The 27,369-nt window shown below is 36.8% G+C and overlaps 1 protein-coding gene and 3 non-coding genes across 4 annotated transcripts; 3 read left to right on the top strand and 1 right to left on the bottom strand.

Annotated features, from left to right (window-relative positions):
* Window positions 1-6,340: 6,340 nt before the first annotated feature.
* Trnaq-uug (transfer RNA glutamine (anticodon UUG)) lies at window positions 6,341-6,412 on the top strand. Its single transcript has one exon. It is a non-coding gene; the product is annotated as a tRNA-Gln (tRNA).
* A 7,065-nt stretch (window positions 6,413-13,477) lies between these two features.
* Trnaq-uug (transfer RNA glutamine (anticodon UUG)) lies at window positions 13,478-13,549 on the top strand. The gene has a single exon. It is a non-coding gene; the product is annotated as a tRNA-Gln (tRNA).
* A 577-nt stretch (window positions 13,550-14,126) lies between these two features.
* Trnaq-uug (transfer RNA glutamine (anticodon UUG)) lies at window positions 14,127-14,198 on the top strand. The gene has a single exon. It is a non-coding gene; the product is annotated as a tRNA-Gln (tRNA).
* Window positions 14,199-19,158: 4,960 nt separating this feature from the next.
* Window positions 19,159-20,149, bottom strand: LOC126752506 (epidermal growth factor-like protein). The gene is made up of 2 exons (XM_050463347.1): window positions 19,995-20,149; window positions 19,159-19,931 (listed from the first exon to the last, which is right to left on the bottom strand). The coding sequence occupies exons 1-2, from the start codon at window positions 20,082-20,084 to the stop codon at window positions 19,356-19,358; spliced, it is 666 nt and encodes a 221-aa protein (XP_050319304.1). The 5' UTR covers window positions 20,085-20,149; the 3' UTR covers window positions 19,159-19,355.
* Window positions 20,150-27,369: the final 7,220 nt, after the last annotated feature.

A 27,369-nucleotide genomic window follows, 5' to 3' on the forward strand; every position in this document is an offset into this window, starting at 1 on the left:
TGAAAGTGGGGACGGGGACTTTTCCCGCACTTCCTTTACAATTTATCAAACGAATAAGATATTTAAAGCATGCTGTGAAGAATTTTATGCTAATTATATGAGACGCTCACACAGTAAGCGGCTGAAATTCAGTGCTAAGATACGAAGCGATAAAAGGGTCGATCGCAAGGGTACGTGGGATCATGACTCGATATTATCGCATATAATATAGAGTCTACAATATATATTTAGATACTATTCTTAAGGAACTGTTCACAAAATATTACACGAGACTCAAAATCCGATGTCCGATGGCATTGGTGCAGAAATCGCAGGACCGTGCTCTAAACTTTCCATTCTTTTGGAACATTTTCCGAGCATATTCCATGTAGAAGTTTTTGCTGTAAGACGCTTTGCAGAAACAAATCTACAACGCAAAAATCTCAGCGGACGTAGTGCCATACTCAGCCATAATCAAGCGGCACTCGAAGAGATGCTTTCGAAATTAAATCGCAGGTGGTGCAAGAGTGTATGGAACGGCTGGACAGCCTATCAATCTGCAACCGAGTGCACCTTATCTGAGTGCCGGACCATAAAGAACAAGGAACGAACTGACTGGCGATCTGGAACATTCTGCAACTGTCTCTAAGATGATCGAACCGAAACCCATCATCGCAGTGAGGCCCCATTACAATAATAGAGCTGCTCCGCAAAGGCAAAGGAAAATATTGACAACAATTTTTAGGCAAAACTGCTTAAAGGTGGTTAAGACCTTACTAGATTCAAAAATATAATATATGAGTACTTATCTTCCCAGAGAAAAATTACGGCTAATCGTGGATCAAGACTATGGTATCTAAGTATATGTATATCCGTGTAGTGATCACATTACCTCAATAGCGACCGCCAGGATCATGAAATTCATCAGAGTGCTGGGTCTTCGTGAGTCCGTATGAAAGAAAAAGGGGCATAATAGGCATCAGATCCCAGTGCAAGCCTCAATTTACTTCTAATTTTAATTCTACAATTGACAAAAGTTGACCTTCCCAACAAGCAGAATCTGACAATAAGACTGATCCTTGGAAATAAAGGTCCGAAAGGTACGATGAAACTGTCAATCCTGCAAGTAGATGCTAAAATTCCGCAATTCTTACCTTTAAACAGTGCTCTGCAGTTAAGAGAGCCAGAGAGAGATCTACAGAGAGACGTTGAACATCTATCTGCAGTTGAAAGGAGAGAAATCTACAGAGAGAAGTTGAACATCTATAGGAACACTCTACGAGCAAATGTGTAGCTCAGAAAAAAAGAACTCTAAGATCAGAAAGTTGTATGAAGAAAGTAATATACAGAAAGCGCAACAGAGGCAGCATTAGCAGAGTAGTTCTCGCTTATCATCTCACCATAACGCGGCTGCAGCAGCCACATATAAACAATTTTGCCTATTTACCTCCACGGAAGCCTTTCAATCTGAAGTGCACCTCGTAATGACGTTAAATTATGCCTATCAAATACTTGAGGGCTAGTCCACATACGTGCCTACGTCCTGTAATCGGATGCCGTTCTAAACGCTTGCGTGAATATAGTTATTTTCAAAATGGACGCACAACAACAATAAAAAACGACAGTTACTGTTACTGTGCAACAAAGCAAATTGCATTCGTGCAACACGCACACACACTCAACAGAAATGACATTGTGCAACGTCAACACAAATTAAACATCATTTGTGCAATTGAGACGTGAGATAAAAATGCAAATGACGCCGCGGTGCGAGCGGAAAAGGAGCTCCGCGCGTACTGTGCGGAAGCAGTGACGGCAGATTGTGTACTGTAATTGTAGGTGGAGTACGAGCAGCAGCTTAAAATACACTTAACTCGTTAAATCGTTATTTGAGGCAACATAAACGACGGTGCTGCCATGCGGTTGGTTGCGTTTTATGACGTGATGCGGCAGAGGGTTGTTGGCGGCCGAACTTTGAGGTAAGTATCGCAGTACGCTACTAGAGTGGCTTAGTTAACTAGTTGCTTAGACCATGAAAGTGGCAAATATTGATACTGGAAGTCTTTAAACCGTTATCAGGTCGAGGTTATCAGCAGCAAAACGCAGTAGTTCACAGATAGTTCCACAACTCAAGCAGTGAACCCTGAATACTGCAGCTTACTTGCTTGGCACAAATTACAGTGACAGCAAATTGTAATGCTACACTTCAGCCATAATAATCATAAAACCAGCAGCAGAGACTACAAGCGTACACAGAGCAAGTTGGCAGCGCTGCTTTGATCTGGCACTAAAATGCATTGAAGCGAGGCGAAGTCAAAATACTCTGCACAAGGAAGGTGAAAAGGTGCCCACGCCTGACTAGCGAGCGAAAGCAGGAGCATAAAAATGCAAAGCTGTACACAAAATTAAAAGCCACAATGAAAATCCTAACAAATTATTGCATGAAAAGAACGCTGCGTGGCAAAGGCGGGAGGGGGTGGTGAAAAGCAGTTAGCAAGGACAAAGAGCTTGGGCCATAATTACACTTGAATGCATGCTTAGTGCAACAAAAGGGAAAGCAAATAAAAATCCAACAACAATAAAAACAACATCACGATTTAATAACTAAGCTCTATGCAGCAGTGTACGCAGCGCAGACGGCAACAATAGCAACAACCACTTGGGGCATGTAAGCGCAGTAAGTGGCAAAGCAGGGAATGAAGAAAGAAACAGCATTGCGGCCACTTCTCGCCAGAAAAGCACACAATCTACACAAACACACACACACGTGCGGGTGCAGGCGTTGATTTTGCAGCACTCTGACGGATTAGAAGTGGCAGAGCGACAAGAAAGGGGCGTTTGGTTGACTGGTGGGCGGGTATAGTGGGCGTGAAAGTTTAAAGCAAATATATTGCACGACACGTTGCATGTAATTGCACTGGTGTGTAGCATGTTTATAATGATTGTGTTGCGCGTTATTTGATTATAATTAGGAGGGAATAATAGTGGAATTTAGAGAAACTCACATCCCTGCAACATCGGTCGTACTGCGCAGTGGATAAATTTTTTTCCTATTTTTTTAGAAGAAAGCTTTTACATTCCGTAATTTATTATGCACTCTTCAATGCGGCGCGCAAAAAATATTTTCAATCCCAACTTCCCTCACTTGAGTAATCGACGTCTGCCTTTAAGTTCTTGTTATGTGGTTATTGATTTATTCAAAAGCTTGTGTTTATTTTTTCAGTGTTACAATTAATAATTCTATGATTGATGGCAGCTGTTAGCGCAGGCATGGATATACACAAAGGCGCTGGGAGTTTATTTAAACTTTGCCACAAAGTGATTGTGTTTAAGAATGCAAAACAAGAAAATTATTTATTTCAAAGTGCCTTTGGTTGGCACTTGTAAACGGCTTCTGAGAAGTGATGGCAAGCGAGTGCAATTATTGATTGGTTGCATTTACTTGTAATAATAATATTTTATATTTTTCTACAGCATTATCTTGTCTTGTACATAAATCATCTTCTCTCATCAATCATTTCTTTATATTCATATATATATATATATATATTTCGCTAAAAAGCGAAATCGATTTTAGATCCATAGTCTTAGATAAAGTTGTTCAGATTGATCGGTAGAGCATTTCCCGCATACCCGATTTTCCGCCTGTTTGGGGCGGACCTGCTCTTTTTCTTCTTCTTTATTAGCTTACGCGGTCTTAGCGAAGTTTACAAAAGCGCGCTAGCCCTTCTTCCTTTTTGCTGTTATTAGATATTCCAAGTGTAGCCATGTCCTTCTCCAACTGGTCTTATCAACGGAGTGAAGGTCTTCCTCTTCCTCTGCTTCCCTCGCCGGGTACTGAGTCGAATACTCACAGAGCTGGAGTGTTTGGTCTTTGTTCGTCGAGAGAGGATCAATATCATCGTCGTACGCTAGCAGTTCTACACTCTTATAGAAGATTGCATTTTCTCTATTCAGCTCTGCAGCTCGAACGCATGATAGAAAGTCGCTTTGTATGAAATCGACAAAGAGGTAGCGTGTGATTCTCTTTTCACGGGTGGTCTTTTTCAATACATGGCGCATGGCGAATATCTGATCAGTTGTTGATTTTCTAGGGCCAAAGCCACATTGGTAAGGTCCTATCAGTTTGTTGACGATGAGCTTTCATCTTTCGCACAATACGCTCGATAGAACCTTATAGGCGATGTTGACGAGGCTTATCCCACGGTAGTTGGCGGAGATTGTGGGGTCTCCCTTTTTGTGAATTGAACAGAGTATAGTTAAATTACAATCGTTGGGCATGCTTTCGTCCGACCATATTGTAAAAACAAGGATGATGCATGTCTGTTATCAGTCCTTCGCCGCCGTATTTGAATAGCTCGGCCGGCAATCCAGCGACTCCCTCATCGTACCAGCTGTTTGCGAAAACCAATGGTTTCGGTTGCAGCTGAGCGTAAGGAACTTGAAATGCCGTCCCACAGTTCCCTTATACTGAGTTGTTGACGACTGCTTTCAGAGAGCAGGAGTGCAAGTCGAGTAGAAAGTCGTTCGGCTGTGCGCTGGAATTGCAGCTTCTCGTCATCGAACCTTCCTTGTGTTTGTTGACGTGGGTTTTTTTTGCTGCACAGAGGCGAATGCGAATGTTGGCTGCAACAATATAATGGTACGCGCCAATGTTAGGACCTCGGAGCGTACGCACATCTAAAACACTGGAGACGTGTCTTTCGCCTATCACAACATGATCGATCTGGTTGGTGGTTTTTCGATCCGAAGATAGCTAGGCGGCTTGATGTAATTTCTTATGCTGGAATCAAGTATTACAGATGACCATATTTCGGGCCCCGGCGAAGTCAGTCAGCCTCAAACCATATGGAAGAGGCTGAAAAAGATGCCTTCTTTGTCCACCCTGGTGTTAACCCACTCTAATAAGTATAATAATAAATAATATTTTTTATTCACGCATATTATTTTCGACATATATACAATAGATATATAAAAAAACGATATATTAAAATTCACATAAAGATATCATCCTCATTCTGACATATGGAACGCGTACATATTTTAATAATGCAATAAAGCATTTTTTATAGTCAATTTTTTTTTTTAAACTCTATCGACCTTGGAGAAATGATTTTTAAATAAACTTATTTTTTTTTTTAATTACTTAACATTGACTACATTTAGAATACTCAATTTAATAGTAACAAAATTATCCTCTTTCTCTCTCACTTCATTTCTTTTACAATTAACTTAACTTTGCAATTTCCTCCTGTATATGCTCCTTGTGAAAATCCCATCTAGTAAATTACTCTCATGAAAATTTCTAAATCTAAATCTAAATATACATAAGTTAGCACCTGAGACTGTAAACTTGCCAACACACTTAGTTACATATTTATGCGCGCATAAAAAACTAGCAACATTTGAAACTTTTTCCACGTAGCTTTACGTTTACTTCAGCGTTTCCGCGAATTTTACTGCGCCACATTAGCGTGCACCCCTTGGCGGCGCGAGCTCATTTATACTTAGCTGCCGACAACAAATATTAATAACCCGGTGTTGGCGCTCCCCACACACCCACGCAAACAAACACACACGCACTGACACCTTCATCAGTAATATGTCTCACCTGTCAACGGCGCAGAGTTAAACTTTCGCTTCCGCCGGCAGCCTCGTGCACGTGCTGGCCTGTTCGGCTCCATACTCACACAAGTGTGCGTGTGTAGTTATAGCAAAACAACGTATTTGCGTATTAACGCCGTGTCGTAAGTGCCGTTATTTCTATATATCTATATTACGCTCTTCAGCACCTACGCCTTTTCGTGCACAAATGAGGGGGATAAAACTCACAACTCGAGCAAAGATTTGCGAAGAATGTCGCGTAGCACACATAAAGCACCAGCCATTAAAGCCCGAAAATTCATTCATAAACTCATTTACATGTCAAATCCACTTGCAGGCTTAATTTGCTGCTGCTTATTTCAGACAATGAAAAAGGATTACCGTTTTACGGTTATGTACTTCCATAAACTGATTTTGTTATTCTAGATACAAGAGTTAACCTAAGAATGCGATATGCCACTTCATCAGCGTAATTTCTATGATAACAAAATGGCCCAGATGGAAAATGTATACGGAAACATAAAGGTTATTTTAGAATTTATAGGTAAACTATTAAACTTTGCGATTGTACCTTGTAAACGTTATGTTCGAGACTAACTTGAGTCAAATACTGAAAAAAACACTGCGAATATTCATTTGGTTAAAATTTTCTCAAGTGCTACGAAAAAATTATAACCATCGCTTAGTCGAATAATTACCATAACTTTGACATTTCTGACCATTGTCAGTTTTCTTTTTGACCACTGTGCATATAAGCGGTTCTATGGTGTAATGGTTAGCACTCTGGACTTTGAATCCAGCGATCCGAGTTCAAATCTCGGTAGAACCTTTCTCTACCTTTAGAGTTTCGTTTTTATAATGTGTTTAGTATATTTATTTACTAAGAAAATACAATATATGTATTTGCAAAAGAAAGTAGAGAATTGGATAAAAATGAATAATATTGTAGATAATTAAGGGATATTCTAGTCTATAATGAATTTAGGTAATATTTAAATTTTACTATGAATTGTTTGTATTCGTTATTTATTAACATTGTAAGAATAGAAAAAATACTGAGAAAAGTTGAAAATTACAAAAATTAGCAGTTTATGAAATGGAGGTGCTCAAAAATTGGCACATGACCAATACCACGATTTTAACCCTCCTAGCAGAAACCAAAAAAAGTGATTGATATAGAATAATGTCGCAATGTCTGGTTCGACGGAACAGCTGGAATTTTTTTTTCAATCCTCGAAATAGTTATTAAAGTCAATTTACGGAATAGCCAATACGCGAAGCGATTAATGCTTAATATCTTCAATTTACTCAACACGGTTTCTGCAGAGCGGAAGAGTTTTTTTAAGTTTACTAAATAGCCAGAAGTCACACGAAGCTAAATGAGGCTAATACGCTGGTTGCGGTATGATATTGGTTCAAAATTTGGTGAAAAACTCACGAAGAATCAAAGCAGTATGTGACAGTGCCTTACCGTGGTGCAAAAACCAAGATTTTTCGGCCCATAATTCCGGCCTCTTTTCACGTATAGCTTCTCATAAACGTATAACACTCAAATGGGATTCCTTGTTGACAGTTTGTCCGGTCGAAAGGAATTCGGAGGACGACATCTTGATAATCGGCGAAAACTGTCAACATAACATTGATTTTTGACCTGTTTTGACGTGGGTTTTACGGATGATTGATCGTCCGTTTCCGGATCGTAAGCCTAGATCCAAGACTCATCGCCAGTAATAATACGTTTTATGACAGCTTGGTAGTTGGAAAGCATTATTTCACAGAATTCGTTCGAATTGAGTGATTTTGGAACCAATCATGCTTTTACTTTTCTTATACTCAAATGATCTTTCCAAATGGTTTTCACTGATCTTTTCGATATTCCAACGATGACAGTAAGATTTCTGTCTGTTAATCGTCGATTCTCAATCGCCAATTCCTTTATTTTATTGAGGTATTAATCATTATTTGATGTTGATTGCCGTCCTGGACGTGGTTCGCCGTCACGCGCTCTCGACACTTTTTGAATAATTTGTACTCACCAAACCGACAAACAATTATCATCGAATGCCTCTTCCAATATTCTGAACGCTTCGGCACCAGAAATTTGTTTCCACACACATTATTTAACGGAACTTCTTTGTTGAATAATTTCACGCATCGAAAAAATGAATGAAATTTACTGACCTTCCTTTTTAAAAATAGGCATAATTCTCTGCTTTCTCTGTTCTACCGTTCTGCTCTACCTCTTCAAATACCATGTAAGCCGGTTGTGTGATGACATTGATTACATAACTGTATGTCTGCGCTCCTCGCATATTTCGGTTCGTAGGTTTATTTAACTTTTAAGTTCATGAACTCTTTAGTACTTCGCCCGCTGAACGCCTGCGGCGGCATGTTTGCATTCGGCGACTAAAAATACCGCAAAATTTCTTCATGTTTGCTTGACAAATGGCGAGAATATCGACAAAGTTCACGGCACTTTCTGCGGTAGTATAGAAAAATATCACGAATGTGAGATTTCCGCGCTGTAATGGTGAGTAATTGAGTAGGTTTGCGAAATTATTGAAGCTTGGGTGCTTTCCTCAACTTTCTGTTATAATTTTAAGAAACTTTGTGAGTGTTATTATTGTGTAAAAGTTATAAATACATGATAAATATTTATATTGTAATATTTTATATCAAAATCAGTTTTGTTCGCAATTGAAAGAGCATTGAAAACGGCGCGTGACAAAATGGGTGCAAACTTCTCAATCTCCCCCTCTTGTCATAAGTTACAAATGACCCACGAAAACATTTTCGTGCGAAAATCGCATTAGCTGAAGCCGCTAATTTTAAATGTATTCCTCGCCTTTTTCTAAATATTGGAAACAGTACGTTAAAAAAAATATTGTGTTCTTCGATACCCTAGATGTCTCGGCGCGTGCAGGGAAACATTTTCCACACAATTTATTCAATCTCATTCAGTCTTCTTACTCGCCGTCGAACGTCATCATTCATAGTCGCCGCCAAATAGCAAAATTATGTTAATGAATATTCAAAGCAATCGAAAATTGTGTACTATCGCTGAACACGCCTACCATAAATTAGCTAGCAGAGTGGGTTTTTCATGTTTCTTTAACAGGAAACATCAAAAAAAAAATAATAATGAAACTACCGAAAAATAATAACAAGAAACTTTGAAAAACAATGTTCTTCCTTGCTTTGTGCTCTCAAAAATATAAAGAAATTTAAACAATTCACCGTGAGTCTCTTCCGTCGCTCCCGTTGTCGCCTAATGCCAAATTGATGATGTTTATCTCAGAAAATAGCGTCACAGTTTGATGTTTTATGCCGAAAACGTTGCTTGGTTGCGCTGTTATTGATGGGCATTTGCGGTGCCGATAATGTCTCTAGCGATAATGGCTATGATGAATATGAAATTCTATTCAAATGGCTCAAAGTCACCGTCAAAGTCAAATCAATATGTGTGCGCGAAATTAAATTACCACAAATTGCCCTAAGTGAGTGTTGCAAAGTGCCACAAGAAGCTGACATGTGTGTGCCCACTCACACTATAAGGTTTACTTCCGGTTTTTATACCCTGAACAGATTATATTAAGTTTGCCGCGCTGTTTGTAACACACAGGGGGAAACAACGGAAATCCTACAAAATATATATATAGTATATATGTATGTATAAATGATCAATGTGAAGAGCTGTCGATTTACCTACGTATATCCGTCTGTCTGTATACTTGGAACCGTCCATATCGGAACTTTTTTCTTTGAAGAGAAATGTTTAACATGGATTATTTTCCAGAAAGCGGTACAATCTCCGAAGAAATTGTTCAGATCGCACCACAATAGGATATAGTACATATGTATATCCCGTACGAAGTGAACAATTGGAGGCAGGTTCTTGTATGGGGAACTTTTTTATTTGAAAAGACATCTTTACGAAATTCGGCATGGATTATTTTCTAAAACGGTATATTTTACGAAGAAATGATGCAGATCGGGCCACTACAGCATATAGCTGACATACGAACTGACCGTTAAAAATGAAGTTCAAGTCCTGTATGGAATATTTTGTATGTGTTATGCCAAGGTTATTATAGCTATATAACGCTTTTTCTTGTTCTCGATATACTTATATACTATATGTAAATGTAGGTATGTAGAGCAATATAAGATCATTCAGGACTTGCTTTTAAGTCCGTAATGATTGGTGAATGTGTTTATTTATTGAAAGGTTGTTGACACTCTCTCTCATCTGTATACAAATAATACGATGCATATACGAAGAAATAAATGTAAATATGGCAATATATTGAATTACAGTAGGGCATGCTATAAATACACATACAAATTTTTTTACTGCAAAAAGTTGCGATTTTCTTTATATAAAACACCTATAATGCCAAAAAAAATTATTTGACCGGAATGGTCGCTACGCAGTAACACTAGACATCCAATATATCCAAGCAAATTCCTTTCTCTACTCTCTTCAGTGTCTCCAAGCATATTATTGACAAACATAGTCATTTATTGGTGCATTATTCGTGTTTCGACTGTAGCCGTAGACAAATTACATTCCTAGAAGCTCGTTTGATTTTGGATGTGAGTAATGACTTTGCATTTCTTCTACTTAGCTTTGTTGTGTTTTTCTCGACAATTTTATCTCCTGCCAATTCGCACATTTTCGCTTTCTTACAATTGATTTAACGCGCCGCTTTTTGTTTGCTTACACACATCATTCATAAATCAATGGGAAATGCGAAAAGTGTGAGAAAAATGGCAAAAAGGCGCAAAAAGTCGATATTTGAATGATGCGGAAATTTCGAAAACGTGCGTCCATGCAAGTGTGGGAAGATATATTTACATATTTATATACTTATCTCACAGGCATACAAATAATTGGTTAATCAATTGAAAATGGTTTGTGGGCATCCAAAAGTAAATGAGCAATACAAAACTCTGTAGAAAAGACTTTAAATATGGTAGGCATGTAACATTTTTGCCAAATAAGTATTTAACTAGCAGATTTAGCAATAGTAGATATACTTAACTGTTCCACTTTGGAGTAACAAATTTTATACTTTCTTACAAAGTGCCTAACCTTCTACAAAATAAGACAATTCCACTCTTCAAATTATAAGACGTTATCTAAAACGCCTCTTAAATGTTCTTACTATACATAAACACCGCTACACAACATCTAACAAGATATCGTGTTATAACAACATGTTGCTGAAAAATTCACATTTGTTGCCCGCAGCATGTTTTGGTCGCTTCGGCGCAGTCTCAAGTAATAGCTGCGGCTGAGCGTAAACCGCTCTCTGCTCCCGAAGCTAAGATAGCGGAAATGAGAAAACGTCATTAATAACCGTTACACGTACATTATACATAAATAGTAGTGTACAAACATTTTTGGTTTACTGAAAATACCAACTGCATGCAGCCGGCAATGGCATCATAATTCAAATGTATGTATGTGTTTTTGCAGAGACATTCAACACACTTGTTGCATGTAATAGGCAACTTGATGTTGTTATCGTTGTTGTTTTTAGAAAAAAACGGTTTTTATCCTAAAACAAATGCATCGACTGTTTTTTATGATATGTGGAAGCTTCATGAGTACAAACGGATTTTACAAGTATTTGCAGGAGTAGGAATGACTTCTGATTTTTTAGATTTGGTTATCAATCGATGCCATGACACAGGAAATAGTCTAACGGGGTCAAATCGCATGACCGAGGCGGCCAATTGACTGGGCAATTTCTTGAGATAACACATTCACCAAACTTGGTTTTCAATAAATCGATTGTGACATTCTCTGTGTGGCTTGTGGCGCTGTTCAAGTTCATTTCATCCAATTTGGGCCAAAAAAATTCGGTTATCTTTGAGCGGTAGCGATTCCCATTCACAGTAACGTGCCAGTCTTGATCATCACGGAAGAAGTACGGCCCAATGACGCCGTCGGCCTATAAACAGGACCAAACCGTAATTGTTTCAGGATGCAATGGTAACTCATGGAGTACGTGTGGCTGCCTAACCAATAACGCATATTTTGAGAAATGAGCCTCATCGTTGAAGATGATTTTTCGATGAAAATCCAAAACATTTTCAAGTTAATGCTCAGCCCAATTCACGAACATACGACGATTCTGGTGGTCAAGCGGCTTCAGTTCTTGCGTCAATTTGATCTTGTAAGGATGTAGGTCTAGATCTTTTCGCAAAATTCGCCAGAGCGACGTCACGGAGATGCCCATCGCTTGAGAACGACGTGTGAGAGACTGATGCGCTAGCGGCAGCAATGTTCTCGACTCTACCGGCACTTCTTTGTCTCACTGTCACGGGAACATTGTGTGCCTGTGGACTCAAGTTTTTCCACCAGATGCTCAATTGTTGATCTGACAGAATGATGTCGACGACCATAAATTCGACGTAGCACTCTTAAAGTTGAGGTCAATGACTCCGAATTTCGGTAGTAAATTTTAATAATTTCGACTCGTTGTTGGATCGGATATCCTTCCATGATGAAATGGCAAATCTTATTGAAGAGAAATGTCAAAAGGGCGGAAAAAAATATGGCATCGTTTGCTGTCCCCATCGGTCTGCTTTTGTAGTGATCCTATTGAAAACCCCGTTTAATAAAATTTCTTGAGAAAAATCATATAGCTTCCGAGAAACACGCGATCTTTGGCGGCGTCCTCCACTGTTATAGAGATTTCGGTCTTCTCCGTGAATGGAACCTAACGAAACCAAATTATCTATTAGAAGACAGTACAATAACCTATTGGCGACAAAGACAAAATGTCTCAAAACTTTTGGTCCGTTTTGACCTGTCATCTACAGAACGTGTAGATTTGTTAGTAACCGGATCATTGGCACTGTACTGAATCCAATCCATAACTTATATTAACATATTAAACGAGTTGTAGCAACAGCAAATCCATCAGGTAGAACAACACTTTCGCTAATGGTCAAGAATGCATGGGTTCATATGCCTAAGAAGTGGTGTAAGGATCTGGTAAACTATATGCAATGTCAGTGTATGGATGTATTAGAAACAAGAAAAAATGCGAAAATCGAGTCCCTGAATACAAAAAAAAATCCGAATGCGAGTAAGTTTTTTTGAAATCGTGTTACAGAATAGGGCGCCTGGATTTTCCACTTTTTTCAGGCAATTAGGCACTACTTATTTCGTGAACAGAATAATTTTTAAGTATTTTTTTAAACAAATTTTGTTAGCGAAAAATACATATACAAAAGCTACATATACAAGCTAAACTGGTTGTAAATGCTACCTGTTACATTTTACTATCGGAAGTCTTTCTATCTCTAGCATTTAAAAATTGTGACCACTTAATGTGTGGAAGAATTAGCGTTCCCTCACCAATAAGTGAAATAAAATTTCAGCGCCCCAAATGTTCGAAATTTGCATTTGTCGTTGGTCATAAAAATTGTATTGCTGCACAATTGCAATCATTCGCCAAATCAAAAGCGACACATTTGCCATTTTACGAGCACATTAAGCAATCATAATTTAATGAGACAACTGCGTTTACGATATGCCAGCAAGTGAAATGAAAATAAGAACACATAACAATGCTGCAAGCATCTTTTACATTCTAGTTTAATATTTGTTTTTTTTCGCTACTGTAGATTTGAACTTTATGACGTCTGCTTAGCAATAGCGCTTGCCGTTACTAAAAATAAACGCTAAGGCAAAGCATCGCGCGCCATTAATACTCACCACCAACCAGAATGGCAAGCGCCACTGCCAACACACCACTTTTGCCTACAACGACGGCCACAGCAACAATAATAGCAACTGTTGAGAGAGCGTAGCATTCGTGCTTGCTCGTTGTGGAACTGTAGTGTGTGTACGCTGTATAGCAGCCCCGCACCATATGGTTCTATGGTGTAATGGTTAGCACTCTGGACTTTGAATCCAGCGATCCGAGTTCAAATCTCGGTAGAACCTTCGACAACAAATTTTTTATAAATATAAATTTGCGCAGATTTTAAAAATTTGTGTTAGTATTGTAAAATATTTGCGAATGTCATATTTATTCATATCTTACCTGCGTGGTTTATATAAGATAGACATCTTTGAAAAGATATCAAATAATAATAAATATGAGGAGTAGTGAGTAATTGGTTAACGATTGTTGTTGTCTGTCGATATGAAAAAATATTGAGTGGAGAAAAAACAACGCTCGCTCATCTTCACAAGATTGTGCAAGAACGGTTTCGGTTTAAAGATCTTATCATTTTTAATATTAGTTTATTTATTGGTTAATTTTTCGGTTTACCAAGAAAAATTAAATTTGTTTGTTTATTCTGAAAAATCGAAAATATGCATATTCATAAAAATATATACATACATACAAGTACATAATAAATTTTTTCATTAATTTACCACTGCATATATTATTATTTCTTAATACTTAAAATACAACTGGCAAACTTGAAAAGAAAAATATTTTCAGTTGATATCTCCCTCTGTTGAAAGTATTGTCTATTCTCTGGCTTCCATTTTGGCGGTGTTATCAATAACTGGTTCTATGGTGTAATGGTTAGCACTCTGGACTTTGAATCCAGCGATCCGAGTTCAAATCTCGGTAGAACCTTAAGTATTTCAATAGCTTAATATTTTGGATGTTTCCAACTTTTCGAATTTTTAAAATTCGAAACAAAATATACATAATTTATGCTTATTATAAGAAGTGTCAAGATAAAGGTGAATTGTATCGACAAGAGTACATACATACATACAGTTACGGACAATAAAATAGAATCATCCATGGTACTAATTTTCCGTAGTATAAAAATTTGATTTCAATTCAGCTAAAATATATTTTTATTATTTGCTTCATGTGAAGTGCAATTGGTAGCATATACATAACATATCGGAGTGTGACATCTTATATCCAAAATGTCGGTTCGACACCACAATATGAGAAACACCCCGAAACCATTATTTGAAGGACTTAGCCGTATAGCGGATGCACATTTCTTTGTTTTTTGGACGTCGGACTCACGTCCAAATATCATTTCTTATCATATTAATTTTTCATTCGGACCATAGAATCTCGAACCTTTTTTTTAATTTTCAGCTCCATCCTAATTAATATGTCGTTTAGCAAACTGAATACGATTACATCTAAATCAAACTGAATACGATTTCATCTAAGGCGTTTTCTCAGCATTGGCAGCTTTCGGGACAATGATAAAGATATTTTTCTACACAAGTCGTTTTTTTACTGTACTTGAAGAAATTTGTGCACCTAATTCTTATTGAATGGCTGCAGCAGCCTTAAATGGAACACGCATCGACACTCTTGCAATGTTTTGATCGACTTCCGCCGTCATTTTTTGTGGTCGGCCTAGTTTTCCAACATTTTTTCGAAAATAAAACAAAAATTTTTGGGACATATTCATAGATTTGCAATTTCCCTTTGTATGTGATCCATTCCTTGCAAATTTTGGACACAAAGTCTTTCCTTCTCTGAACAATGGTTTGCTCAATTCATTTTTCTACATAAATTCATAATAATGCCATTGTACCATATGTATCTAATGCATATGGGTACAACTAATGGGCAAATCATGAAAGATGTACCGAAAACACTTCGAAAATTAAAATGTAGTTTTGTGAAACAAAATATATACTTAAACAAATTTTGTAATAAATAAAATATAAACACTTTTTTTATAAAAAAAATTCCATTTAAATAAAATTATAGAAATGTATTTACAGTTAACAGAATTTCAAGCGCCTACAAATATAACTTCCTACAATTAATATATATTCGATTTATTTTATAAAAACAAAAGTTAAACATTTTTGCAACTGGTTACTTACGGAATTCAATTAAATATCTCAGATAACAAAAAATTTCATATTTCCTTTGCCATGTTTCTAAAGTTTTGCTTGGCATGTCTGCGCTTCAACTCTTATAATAAATTCCATTTAGCATGTTAACAGCAGACACAAATGCTAAAACCACAAAGCATTCAAATCGCAGACACTCCTGACCAGTGTCTACCTGTCACAAGAATACATATTTACACAGGCAAAAAGTGGAATAATCTCTACAGCTTGCTGCCAACGGCTTGGCATATTATTGGAATTTTCGAGCGCATTGTCCAACCACCCTCTTAGCAATAGCTGTCCTACTAAATGCCACTTCCGATTGACCATCGATTGTTTTCTCTCACCTGTCTTTGATTCTTCCTTGTGTCTGCTATTCGCATGTTTACTTACTACAAATTTCCCTCTTTGCTCGGCGGAAAGAGTGCGTGTCTTCTATTAATTTACCTTGGTGCTGACAGACTTGTTGTCGGCCCTGCCTTGTTTCTTCACAGTCAAAAATATTTGTACACATATGTACATACATACATACATATATGTACATATATTCATATAAATCAGAAGAGCTGGCAACACAATGAATATAAATATATTTGCTATATTGTTTTTGCTACACGTTGATTTTTTATAGATTATTCACCGGAAATTGAAAATGAAATCTAATGGTCGTTCATACACCTAACGAAAATAAGTAAAAAACAAAAACCATTTTATTTGGTTTATATTCCTTTTTTCTTTATTAAAAAATCATTAAAAAGCAGGGTCATGTCAAGACACACACAGCTTTGCTAATTTTGCCATTTAAAGCAAGCGAGACTTTAAAGTTTATTAAATGATTGAAGAGCTCAATAAAGCTCACTTACAGTTTAATGACAAAATACAAATGAGTTAGGAGAGGTCTATACTTGATACAAACTTGTTCAACTTATCGTATATATATTATCAACATTTAAACTAACACAATAAAAAATATAAATAAGCTTTTGCTTTCGTAGTACTAAAAAGCTTTTTATTGTAATATTCTGATATCACACCGCTTTCACTATTTTTCCACAGAATAAATGATAAATGATTAATTAAAAAAATATATATACATTCAACGCTTTCATTAGATTATACTCCCTTAATCAAGTCTAGAAATTTGAAGAAATCGATTTTTTTTCATAATTCGATTGTTTAGTCATTCAAAAGTAACTCGATAAAATTATTTTTCAAAATACAATTATTTCCGAAGTTATAGCCATTTTATGATAGTGGCAACTAGACTGGTTAGTAATGAGGACAAAAATCAAAACGCATTTTTCTCGAACCTACTCTTTTTGATGCGATCGCCACGATATCTCATTTTCTAATCTGCCGATTTCCTTGAAATATGGTATACGTTATTTTTAAATATCTCTCAAAAAATTAAAAATTTATATTTGAAATATTTTTAAAAAATTTGACAAAGGTAAAAATTTATGAAAAAATCGACTTATTTTTGAGTAGCCGTCTCTTTAGGAAATTTTTTTCTTCAGAATACATCATTATTTCATTTTTTAGATGACCAGAAGAGTAGAAATCATAGCGCCGTGGGCCTTGCCTTTTTTCCACTTTTTTCTTCAAAAAAGCATAACTCTCTGTTTTAATTTTACGTACTCTTTAAATATAAATAAACAACTCATAAAACAAGTACTGAAGCGCTATGTTCGGGTGTATATAGAATATCGTATTGACCCGATTTTATATGTATATATTTTTTTTGCCAATACAACTTGCAGTTAATACTAATCAATGCTCCCAAGCTTGCCTTCACATATAATCATCAATCACGTGGAGTAAAGTTGGATGGGTGTTCGAAAATTTTAATATTAGTTTTATAGAGGTTTATTTATTTTAAACACAAAGATACACTATTATGAGTAAAACACACTTTCTCAATTTTAGTTAGATCACTAACATATTTGCCGATATATCCTGCATAAAGTCACCTGGAATTTCGAAAGTCCTTATATTAGGTATATGGGGCTCAAGGAAATATTGATCCGATTCAACCCATTTTTGACACACAGACATACTATCACCAGGAAATAATTTTCTATAAATTTCAATTATGTATCTCACACATTTTCCGATATTTTAGGTGAAAAGTCAGCTATAGGTACTGGGATCCGCATATTCGGTACCTAGCGGCTTGAAGAGTTTTACCATATTCGTTTCGGACAAATTTTGATCATAAGGTAAGGTTGTTTTATCTCGTTATAATAATTTCTTCTGAATATTTGTAAACTGGCGAGTGAAATAATCAAAAGGAGTTTAAAGTTGTGTTATATGGAAAGTTGATGTGTTGCGTTCCCTTAATTGGGAAGGTGCCGCTGCCCAGCTGGTAGATGTCCTCGTTAGAATGAGGGCTGACATCACCGGGATGGACGGGACAAGGACTGAGGCGAGCAGATTCTTGTGGTATTTACTACAGTGGCTATAAAAAAGAGCGCAAATTTGGTGTGGGATTCATGGTGGGAGAGACTCCGTCGCCGAGTACTATCATTCACCCCGGTGGATGAACGTCTAGCCACAATCCGCATCAAAGTGAAGTTCTTCAATATATCGCTGATTTGCGCCCACGCCCCGACGGAAGAGAAAGACGATGTGACCAAAGATGCCATCTATGAGCGCTGCTCCCGCCACGATATCTGCAACCAACACCATTAGTTTACGAAAAATGCAAAAGAACAGCTGGTACGACGAGGAGCAGACTGTCTACCTCGCAACGTTACAATCGACCACAGCACGTGCGGGATGGGATAGATACCCAGAGCTGAAGAGACGCATGTGCAGATAAAGATAAAGAGTGAGACCGAAATGCGCGAGTATGAAGAGCTTGCCGACAGGGGTAATGACCGAAAATACATACTCTTGAAGAACCCCTAGAGCTGATCTTGTGGCTGATGCTAAGAGCATACTAAAATTGTGGTGGGAGCACTTCTCCAGGAAAAAGTTGATCAATCTCTGAAAATATTGATAACTGGAAAGTCATTGACCGGCGAAATATATACAAAATAAGCAGAAAGAAAACTAAAATGATCTAATGATTAAACTTGGATAAATTAGAAAAACTGATTGGCTACTGTCTATCTCTATTATCTCAAAAAATATATGAAATATGTTTTTTAAAATGTGATGTATTACTTTTAAAGCCATAGACCACCGAAAAATGCAAAAAAATAAAAAAAGGATATTATTTTTTCGAAATCACACATTAGCTGTGCCTTTGAACACAAACTAATTTTTCTTTAACTGTCCCGAGCGTTTATTTATTGCTTTTGTCTGCTTTATCACTTTTGCGCTTTCTTCAGCTTTTTCTAAATTTATGAGAACAATTAGAAAGAAAAGCACATTTGTCATTGCAACTAATTTATTGCTACTAAATTTTTATTTATTCTGTGCGTACTTATGTTCGCATGCAGCGCAGTTTTGCAGCGGCAGCAGCAGCAGGTTTGCGCTGTCGGCGCTTATTTGTGTCATAAAAAGTTCATTGTTCCACGCATGCATGCAGGGTGCTTCAACATGAAACATAAGGAGTTCAAAATTTATTACGCTAAGCTGATAAGTGGAGCGCGCGTGGAGTGTGTGTGTTGCTGGGGCACGCAATGAATAAAAGTTGGTTTTGAATATTTCTTAGTAATGCTGGTGAGTATTTTTCGCATGAATTCTTTGGCATAAAATGCAGCTAACCGTTATTTTTATATTGTAAGTGTTAATTATTTACTTGTTTATTTTTAAATGTTTGTTTACATCACAAGGGCTTTTTTATTTTTCATTTGCAAAAAGAAATCTTAACTTAATTCAGTACAGTTTTGAAAGAAATGCGTGTATAATTTGTGGTTTACAACTATTGAGGAATGAGTAGGCGTGTGTGTTTTCGAGCTGTTTCTTATCGTTTGTCGTTGACTCTGCGTTTCAGGTCACACTTCGAGTGATGCGCTGTGTGTGTATTTATAGTGCTCCAATACGCGTAATAACAGCTGATCAGCAGCAGCGCGGTTAGAATCCTATTCATTTGCGCTAATTGCGTCCACAGTGCGCCACTGCTTGAGCGTCGAACACACTCGCGTTGATTAGAGGCTTGCGCCTCGAAGCCTTCATAGCAAACGCAGTTATTCGCTGCACTGCAATAACCGTTAACACAACCGCCGTTACACTGTGGCACACAAATATCGCGTCCTTCGTGCTGTTGCAGCAGCCAGCCCTGCGCACAGGTGCATGAGTCGTCCACGCAGGTGCCATTGCTGCAGCGCTCGTGGCAGCTGGGTGCCTGCGGTTCACGAAGTTCTGTTGCGATCGGTTCGCACGGCGAGTGCGGTCCATTGTGTTTGGCAAATCCTTCATGGCACTCACAAAAGTCTGGTTTAACACACACACCATTTATGCAACCCCGCCTGCAGTATGGCACACAATTCACACCGTCTCCCTCATAGCCGGGACAACAAATTCTGATAACTTTGGCATCCTGTAAAGCGTCAATTATTTTTTTATTGTATGAAAATATATTTTATATCACTTGAACACTTACTGGTCCGTATTTTGTACAAAAAGCGGCACGAACTTCTAGTGCTGGCGCGATTCCGACTAAAAATAATACAATTAAATGCGCTCTGAGCATTTTACAAGCTTAGGTGTTTACAATTAACCGGTCGAGTGGCAAGTGAGCGACTACTTAAACTGCAAATGAATTCTCTGCGGAAGCAAATGCACATGCACGGCTCGCAAGCGAGAAAACAACATATTGCAGTAGGGTATTCCCAGCCAGCACAGGGCATCCCCATATAGCGTGTCTTGTAATTTTTTATTACGCTTGATCAACAATGGGTTTCAGTGAATTGATATCGACTTATCTGCAGCCAAATATGCAAAACTGTGATTAAAGCTCGATATTATATAAGCGCATATTAGAGAGCTTGACAAGCCGCATTTGCGTAAGATTAAAGAAATCGTCTTCCATTTTCCATCATTTATCGCAGATATTTCAAAATACATAATTTTATTTCGATAACTTGCATGTGGAGGAAAGTCCGATAACCGCCACTAAATACAAATTTATGTCAAAATCTTCTACTATTAGGGTGAACATTAAAAGTTTGGTTGCTTACTTTCAGCGGTTCGAGAAAGATTATATTAATATTGAGTTGACTTTGCATTAGAAAATGCAGACGTATATATATGTATATATACAAGTATATTATTATAAATACAAAAAATATGCTGAAATTAGAGGAGAAATACGAAAAGACTTTTTCGACTACCCAATACTTTTGGCTAATATCTAAAATTTTCTGATTTTCATAACAAGCTAGAGAGAATATACTATGCTTTGGTAAACTTTTTTATAATCACACTCATTTTTCGGAATTGCATGCAGAAACCCTGTGCAACTACCGCAAACACGCAAATTTCAAGAAATTAATTTAGATCATTAATCACCAATTAGCTAGATTCGCACGCCATTTCCGTATATACATACATATAATTCAATGGTTCGAAAGCTTTCAACAACAAAAACGAGCTTTAAGTTTCTAGCACGCTTTTTTAGCTGAGTGTTTATGAGAAATAATCTCTTTGTTCTCTAATCTCTATCGATGCTTTTTATCGAAGTGCAAAATACAAAAGTTCTTTGCATTTTTCCATATGCATTAACAAACCTTCTTACTTTTCTGGGAATTTACAGTTGTTTACAGATTTTCCGTTGTATTAAACGTTTCAAGATGCATAGTCGCACCTACTTTTTTAATATGAAATGAAATAGTTCAGGCTTTGGATCCGAATATGAACAAACAATGAGGGAACTCCCGTTACTTGTTTTAATTTTCTGCGTCATAGAAATCGCTGAAACTGATAATATAAATGAGTTGAAACATGTATGTATAGGGAAGGGTTCGTGGAATTTTTCGGTGTTGACTCAGACATTATATTAATGTAAATGAGTTTAGCTTCAGTTATCATAATATGAGCGGCGACGTGAAAAACGTTTAGTTGATCACGTCCGAATCAAAATTGAATCATATCAAGGAATCGAATTGCATGAGGGTGGTTAAAAAACAAACGGATCTTTCCTACGAGACTATGAGCTTTGCAATTTAAAATGATTTTTTCCACTGAGTTATAAAGTTGATAAGATAACAACTTTTTCTTCAAAATAATAAATATTTTCTTAAAATAATCAATTTTAACCGTTAATATCTTTTAAACGGTTAGATTTACGAAATAATCGTTGTGAACCCTTTTTGGAGAACAAACCATTTCCTACAAAATCCATAAAACGAAATATTTTTTCAAGTAATTGGAAGCGAGTTAAATTTTTTTCTATCTGATCAAAAGAAAAAATAGAAAACCATTAGGCGAAGAACCTTTCCGTTGAAATTAAAGACTCAAAACTGTAGAGGTGTCTACCAAACCAATTTTTCAGAGTACCAAGCGAAAACCAAAACATTACACTTTTTTGACACACCCTAATGAACATATATCTGAAAGTATCAAAATATGTATGTGTTTTTGATCTGGCAAATGCCTTCACGTATTTTTAACAATTTTTCAAGTAATCGGCTAACAAAACTCTAATCGAAACTCATACTCAGAACAAAGTTTCCAAGTTGTACAAGTTCATTACTAAAATAACGGCGCGCAGTATCCAGTATACGGTCGATGTAAACGCTTAGTAGAGTCGGTAACTCAAGTAAACATGGATTGGTTTCAGAGATGCCGTACAGTACTTACCGAATACAATATTGCTGCTGTAGAGCAGGGAAACGAAAAAGACCCGAATGAGACCAACCGCCCTGGCGCGCAAAAATTGGAGTTGTCTCCGTCAACTATATGGAATATTTTGCGAAAGGATATTTTGTTTGTGGACTTACGACATCCAACTCGTGAATTGCGAATTGAAACCGAACGATTGCACGTTCGGACAACGGGCGCAAAACGAGAAGACCACCGATCCTAATTTTCGAAGGAAATCTTTATTCAGCGATAAAGCCCACTTTGGGTAGAAAAAAATATTGTCGAATTTGGAGGGTAATCCACAAGGCATTGCTTAGATAGTCAGTGTTTGTAGTGTTCTATGGGCAGAGAAAGTCATTGAATCGAAATCTCTTCAAAAATGTAAACGGACATAATGCATATAATCTATAGAACCATGTTTAATAACGTTTTCGTAACTAAATTAGGGGATGTTGATATGGAGGAACTTTGGTTCATACAATTCAGCGCTACATGCCATGAAAACAACGAATCAATCAATTAATTGAAGGGAACTTTTGGTGAGGGCATTTTCTCGCATCGTTAGCCAGTTGCGTGACCTTCACAATTATGTGATTTAATACCTCTGGACTATTTTTTTTGGTGTGGTTATGTTTTGGCGTGGTATTGCAGGGATACGATCCTAATTACTGCAAAAAGAGGTCGAATATTGGGTTTCTTCTAAAGAACAAAAGATTGTAAAGATAATTCTTGGTTTGCAGTGAATTTTGTAACACCTAGAAGGACACGTCTGAGGTCCTATAAAATGTATCAGTTTAGCCATTTCCGTCTTCATATCCGTCTGTCTGTATGTATATACGCAAACTAGTCCTTTAGTTTATGTGTTGGTAGAGAACAAATGTTGTGAACGAGCTTAAATTTGTCTACTGTTTGATTGGCATAACATCTGTGAAACATATTCAATAACTCAATAGTCATTCAACGAACAACAACATATTTTTTGTGTTGAAAATGACAAATTTTCGAAAAGTTATGATTTGTGGAAAACATAAATTTTTGTTTCCATTTGAAGAAAGGAGCGGCAAGGACGCATCAAATGCTTTCGAGGCAAATGGTGATCATGCTATATCAGAAAATGCAAAAGTTTGTTTCAACGACTCTGAGATAATGATTTTTATGGAAGAAATGAAGAAGGTGGAAGATCACCAAAAAAGTTTGAAGACGCCGAACTGCAAGCAATACTGGGTGAAGACGACTCTTTGGGCAAAAAACAAATGGCGGCCATGTTAAATGTTGCACATCAAACACTTTCAAATCGTTTGAAAGGTATGGAAAATATCCAAAAGTGTGGAGAATGAGTACTACATGCATTGCATAAAAAACAAATAGAAAACCGAAAATTACTCGTGAAATTTTGCTTTAAAGACGCTAAAGAAAATCAGTTTAACATCGAATTGTCACAGACGATGAAAACTTTATTTAGTTTAAGAATGGTTAAGCGAGATTATCATCGGTTAATCCTAGACGACCATCAACATCGACTGCAAAAACAGAGCGATTCGATACGAAGGCAAAGCTTTGTGTTTGGTGGGTTCAGAAGGGTGTTGTATATCATCAGCTTTTAAAATCTTGTTAAACTGTTAATACTAATCGCTACAAATAACAAATGGTCAATGTGAACCATACATTGATTGAAAAACGACCAGAATGGGCCAGAAGACATGACAAAGTAATTTTATTACACGACAATGCTCCTGTACACAAAGCAAAATCGGTTCTGAATACAATCAAAGTACTTGAATGAGAGCAGCTACCTCACCCATCGTATTCACCAGACTTTGTCCCCTCCGATTACCAATTGTTTTCATCAATGAATAAAAAGCAGATATAATATGGAAGGGAATTTGAATTGTTAAGTGAATGAAAAATTCTGAAAATTGCCAAGATCGACACATTTGCTGGAAATTTAGTACGCAATAAAGTTAATAAAAGTAAAGTTGTTCCTTTAGACATTATACCTAGAAATAAGCAGGAGATTTTACTAATTCACTTAGCTTAAACTAATTAACTTACAAGCAAAGGTACAACAAATCTTAAGCGTTTTGGGTCACTGGCCCTGTTGCTCAGCAGCTATTCACATTAACTCCTTTTCGTTTTTGTTTTAGAATTTTTTGTGATTTTTACAACTGCTGTTGCTTTCTACTTATTTACTGTTATTAGCCCACATAACTCATTTGCTTTTTTATTCTACCACATTACAAGTAAGCCTTTGGCTTTATTATTTCAAATGCACTCACTGCTTTCTGTTTTCTTGCAACTGACAAAGCAGTGAAATATGTGATTTCGAAAACCAACCTTTTCGACGCTTTGTTATACCCGATGACATGCTGCACTAAGGGTATTATAATTTTGCTGCAAGACGAGCCGTCATAAAAGCATTAAATATGTGAAGAAATTGAAATTGCTTTAATCGAAAGTAAAATATTCCGTTCTTCCTTGATTTAGCTGTTTCTACAGTTTAACCAAAAAAATACAAAATGGTATAGTTTTTTTTTCAAAGTTGAAATTTAGTACAATTTTCGGTCGTGTTTGACCTGAGCGACTGCACTTTAAAAGCATGTAACTTATAATTTGTTCAAAATATTCATTTAAAATTTTAGTATGATAATTTTAAAGGCATATCACATCGAAGAATTTCAACAATGACAAAAAAATCAAGTTTTCTCAATTTGAAATTTGATATATATTCTAAAGTATATGGAGTTTCTACAACAATCGGTTTCGCTCGAACTCAACACTCACTTACGCATTCCAACTTACTACTGTTGCATGCAAAACTGTAATTCCATGTCCTTTCTGCTGCTACATGCTGTCAGTGGCACACAACACCGAACTGTTGCATTCAGCTCACACGCATTTTTACCCGGCACTCCTCCTGTGATGGCACACAACGCTCATACGCCACGGCGGGCATCCGCTGCAGACATGTGCACATGTATGGGTGTGCGTTTGTGGGCGCGAATGCCATTGTTTGCTGCATTAATGGTGTCAGCGACTTCTGCATTTGTGTTGGTATGAAGTTGCAAGCAACAACTCTACTGCACCAACGGTCCCCTCTTTAGTTTCTTCACATAACTCTCCTACTCTACCATTGGCTCTTTATTCCTCGTGACTAACAACCCACAATCATCTCATTTTAATTAACGCAAATTTATGTTGGCTTCTTCTGATTTATATCAAAGCCAAGCATAGTTCAACGCATATTTGCTATGAGCATGCAACTCCAGGCGAGTTGTTGTTGTGCTGTTGCATTCTCTCCATTTTGTTTGCTATGAGTGTACATATATATTTATAGCTTGTTATCATAGGGATTTTGTGGGTTAGCAACTTTGCCGCTTTGCCAGTTCAGGTTATTCATTAAGTGGAGAAGAAGAAGAAGAATACATACACTTTGACTTTGTGGCTTATCCAATTCACTCATTTATTTTCCTTGCAGAAATTCTATGCTGCTTTTGTTAGCACGAGTGTTAAGGGGTATTAAAGTACGAGTTACGATTGAGTAAAAATTAATGAGAGGAGAGAGACAGACAATTTTTTGTAGAAGAGTGGGAGCAAGCTTTAGATAATGGAGTACTTGAAATTTTGTGGTGAATTACAAGTGATGAAAATTAAAATAAAATTAAATTCTGGTTGTTGCCGCCACCAGAATTAAATTTTATGAACTGAAATAGCAGCATTCCACCTTATCAAAGCGAATTATCAACAAGGCTTTAAATTCAGAGAAATCATATTTTCGTCCACAGGCTTAGAGACTCAATTATATAAGCCCTGGTTGTCTAATAATTCCAAATAAAGATATCATTATCGCATCCCATCTACCTTGATATCGTTGCTCCATTGTTAGGATTACTTTGTGGAATATTTCTCATTGCTGTTTGCTAACCGCGCCCAAATTTTCGTGAAATTTTTAATCAATTCAAGCTAAATATGTATGTGATGCAGGTAACAAAACTTTTTTGGAATCAAAGAACGGTATGTTCTTCACGCTAGCATGATCTGGAAATTATTGATCTCTCTGAGATTGACCTTTTTCCTTTATAATCGCTTGCTGTTGCTCTACTGCACCAAAGGCTCAGAAAACAGCAATACTTAGTTAATCCACACTGAAGTCCTAGTCACTTTTAAGTCACCACATATTTGCCACTTGTAAGCATCATAGTTTATTGCATTTACATAGAAGCTGAGGAATATAAGGCGTTTTGTTACCAATACGAAACAATATCGTCAATCTTTCCATCACACCATTTGATTAAGCTTATTCGATTAAATGGGGTCCGTTTTTTCGTTTGTTTCTGAAGAATTTCTGGCGTCCGTTTTTTTTTTGCGCCGTTTAGTTATCCTTCATCATCATGTTCCAAATCTTGCCCCTTTTCCCTTCTTTTTTCTTTGCTAAAGGAGCGGGCGCTACTAAGCCTTCACGTGAGGAGCAGATCTTGTTGCTTAAGTAATCTATGAATATCTAATATGAAGGAGACTAAGGTTAAAACAAAATTGATATCTTCATAACGCGCAGGCATAACCTACCACAACAAGTCTATCAGTTTGATTTAAATATGATGTAGGATTTACAAATTAAGAAGCAATAGGTGGCTAGATTTGCTTGGATGTAGGCACAGTATGTTTCCTTCCTTCTCGAAACTTAGTATACCTTCTTTAGAATATAAACATAGTTGAAATATTTTGGTGTTGCTATTGTTGGGATAAGAGCAACATAAAAATGCTAGCAGAGCACACTGAGGAGTAGTAAATGTCCTCTAAAAAGATTTCTATCAACTCTTTTGTGAAGACAAATCTAAACCCTTCCCCATCCACACTTTTCTGTTAATAATGACCATTTTTAGTTAAACTTTTCACACACTTAAATATATGTGTGTATATTTGAACGCATGTCACAACTGTATCCTTTCCTATGAAGTTTCACAAGTACTATTCAAGTGCTGCCTGTCACTTCCAATATTTCTATTTAATCCCTGTTTGCTTGCAATTCAGCGAATATGTTAGTTACCGCCACCGAACATCATCAATCATGCAACAAGAAAGTGTTGGTAAGTGATTGCAACATCAATCCCTATATTTTTTTTATTGAACAACAGAGTGCTTGAATTATTTATACAGAAGCCTCACAAAGAGATAGT

Source organism: Bactrocera neohumeralis, chromosome 3 (assembly GCF_024586455.1).
Source record: "Bactrocera neohumeralis isolate Rockhampton chromosome 3, APGP_CSIRO_Bneo_wtdbg2-racon-allhic-juicebox.fasta_v2, whole genome shotgun sequence".
NCBI lineage: Eukaryota > Metazoa > Arthropoda > Insecta > Diptera > Tephritidae > Bactrocera > Bactrocera neohumeralis.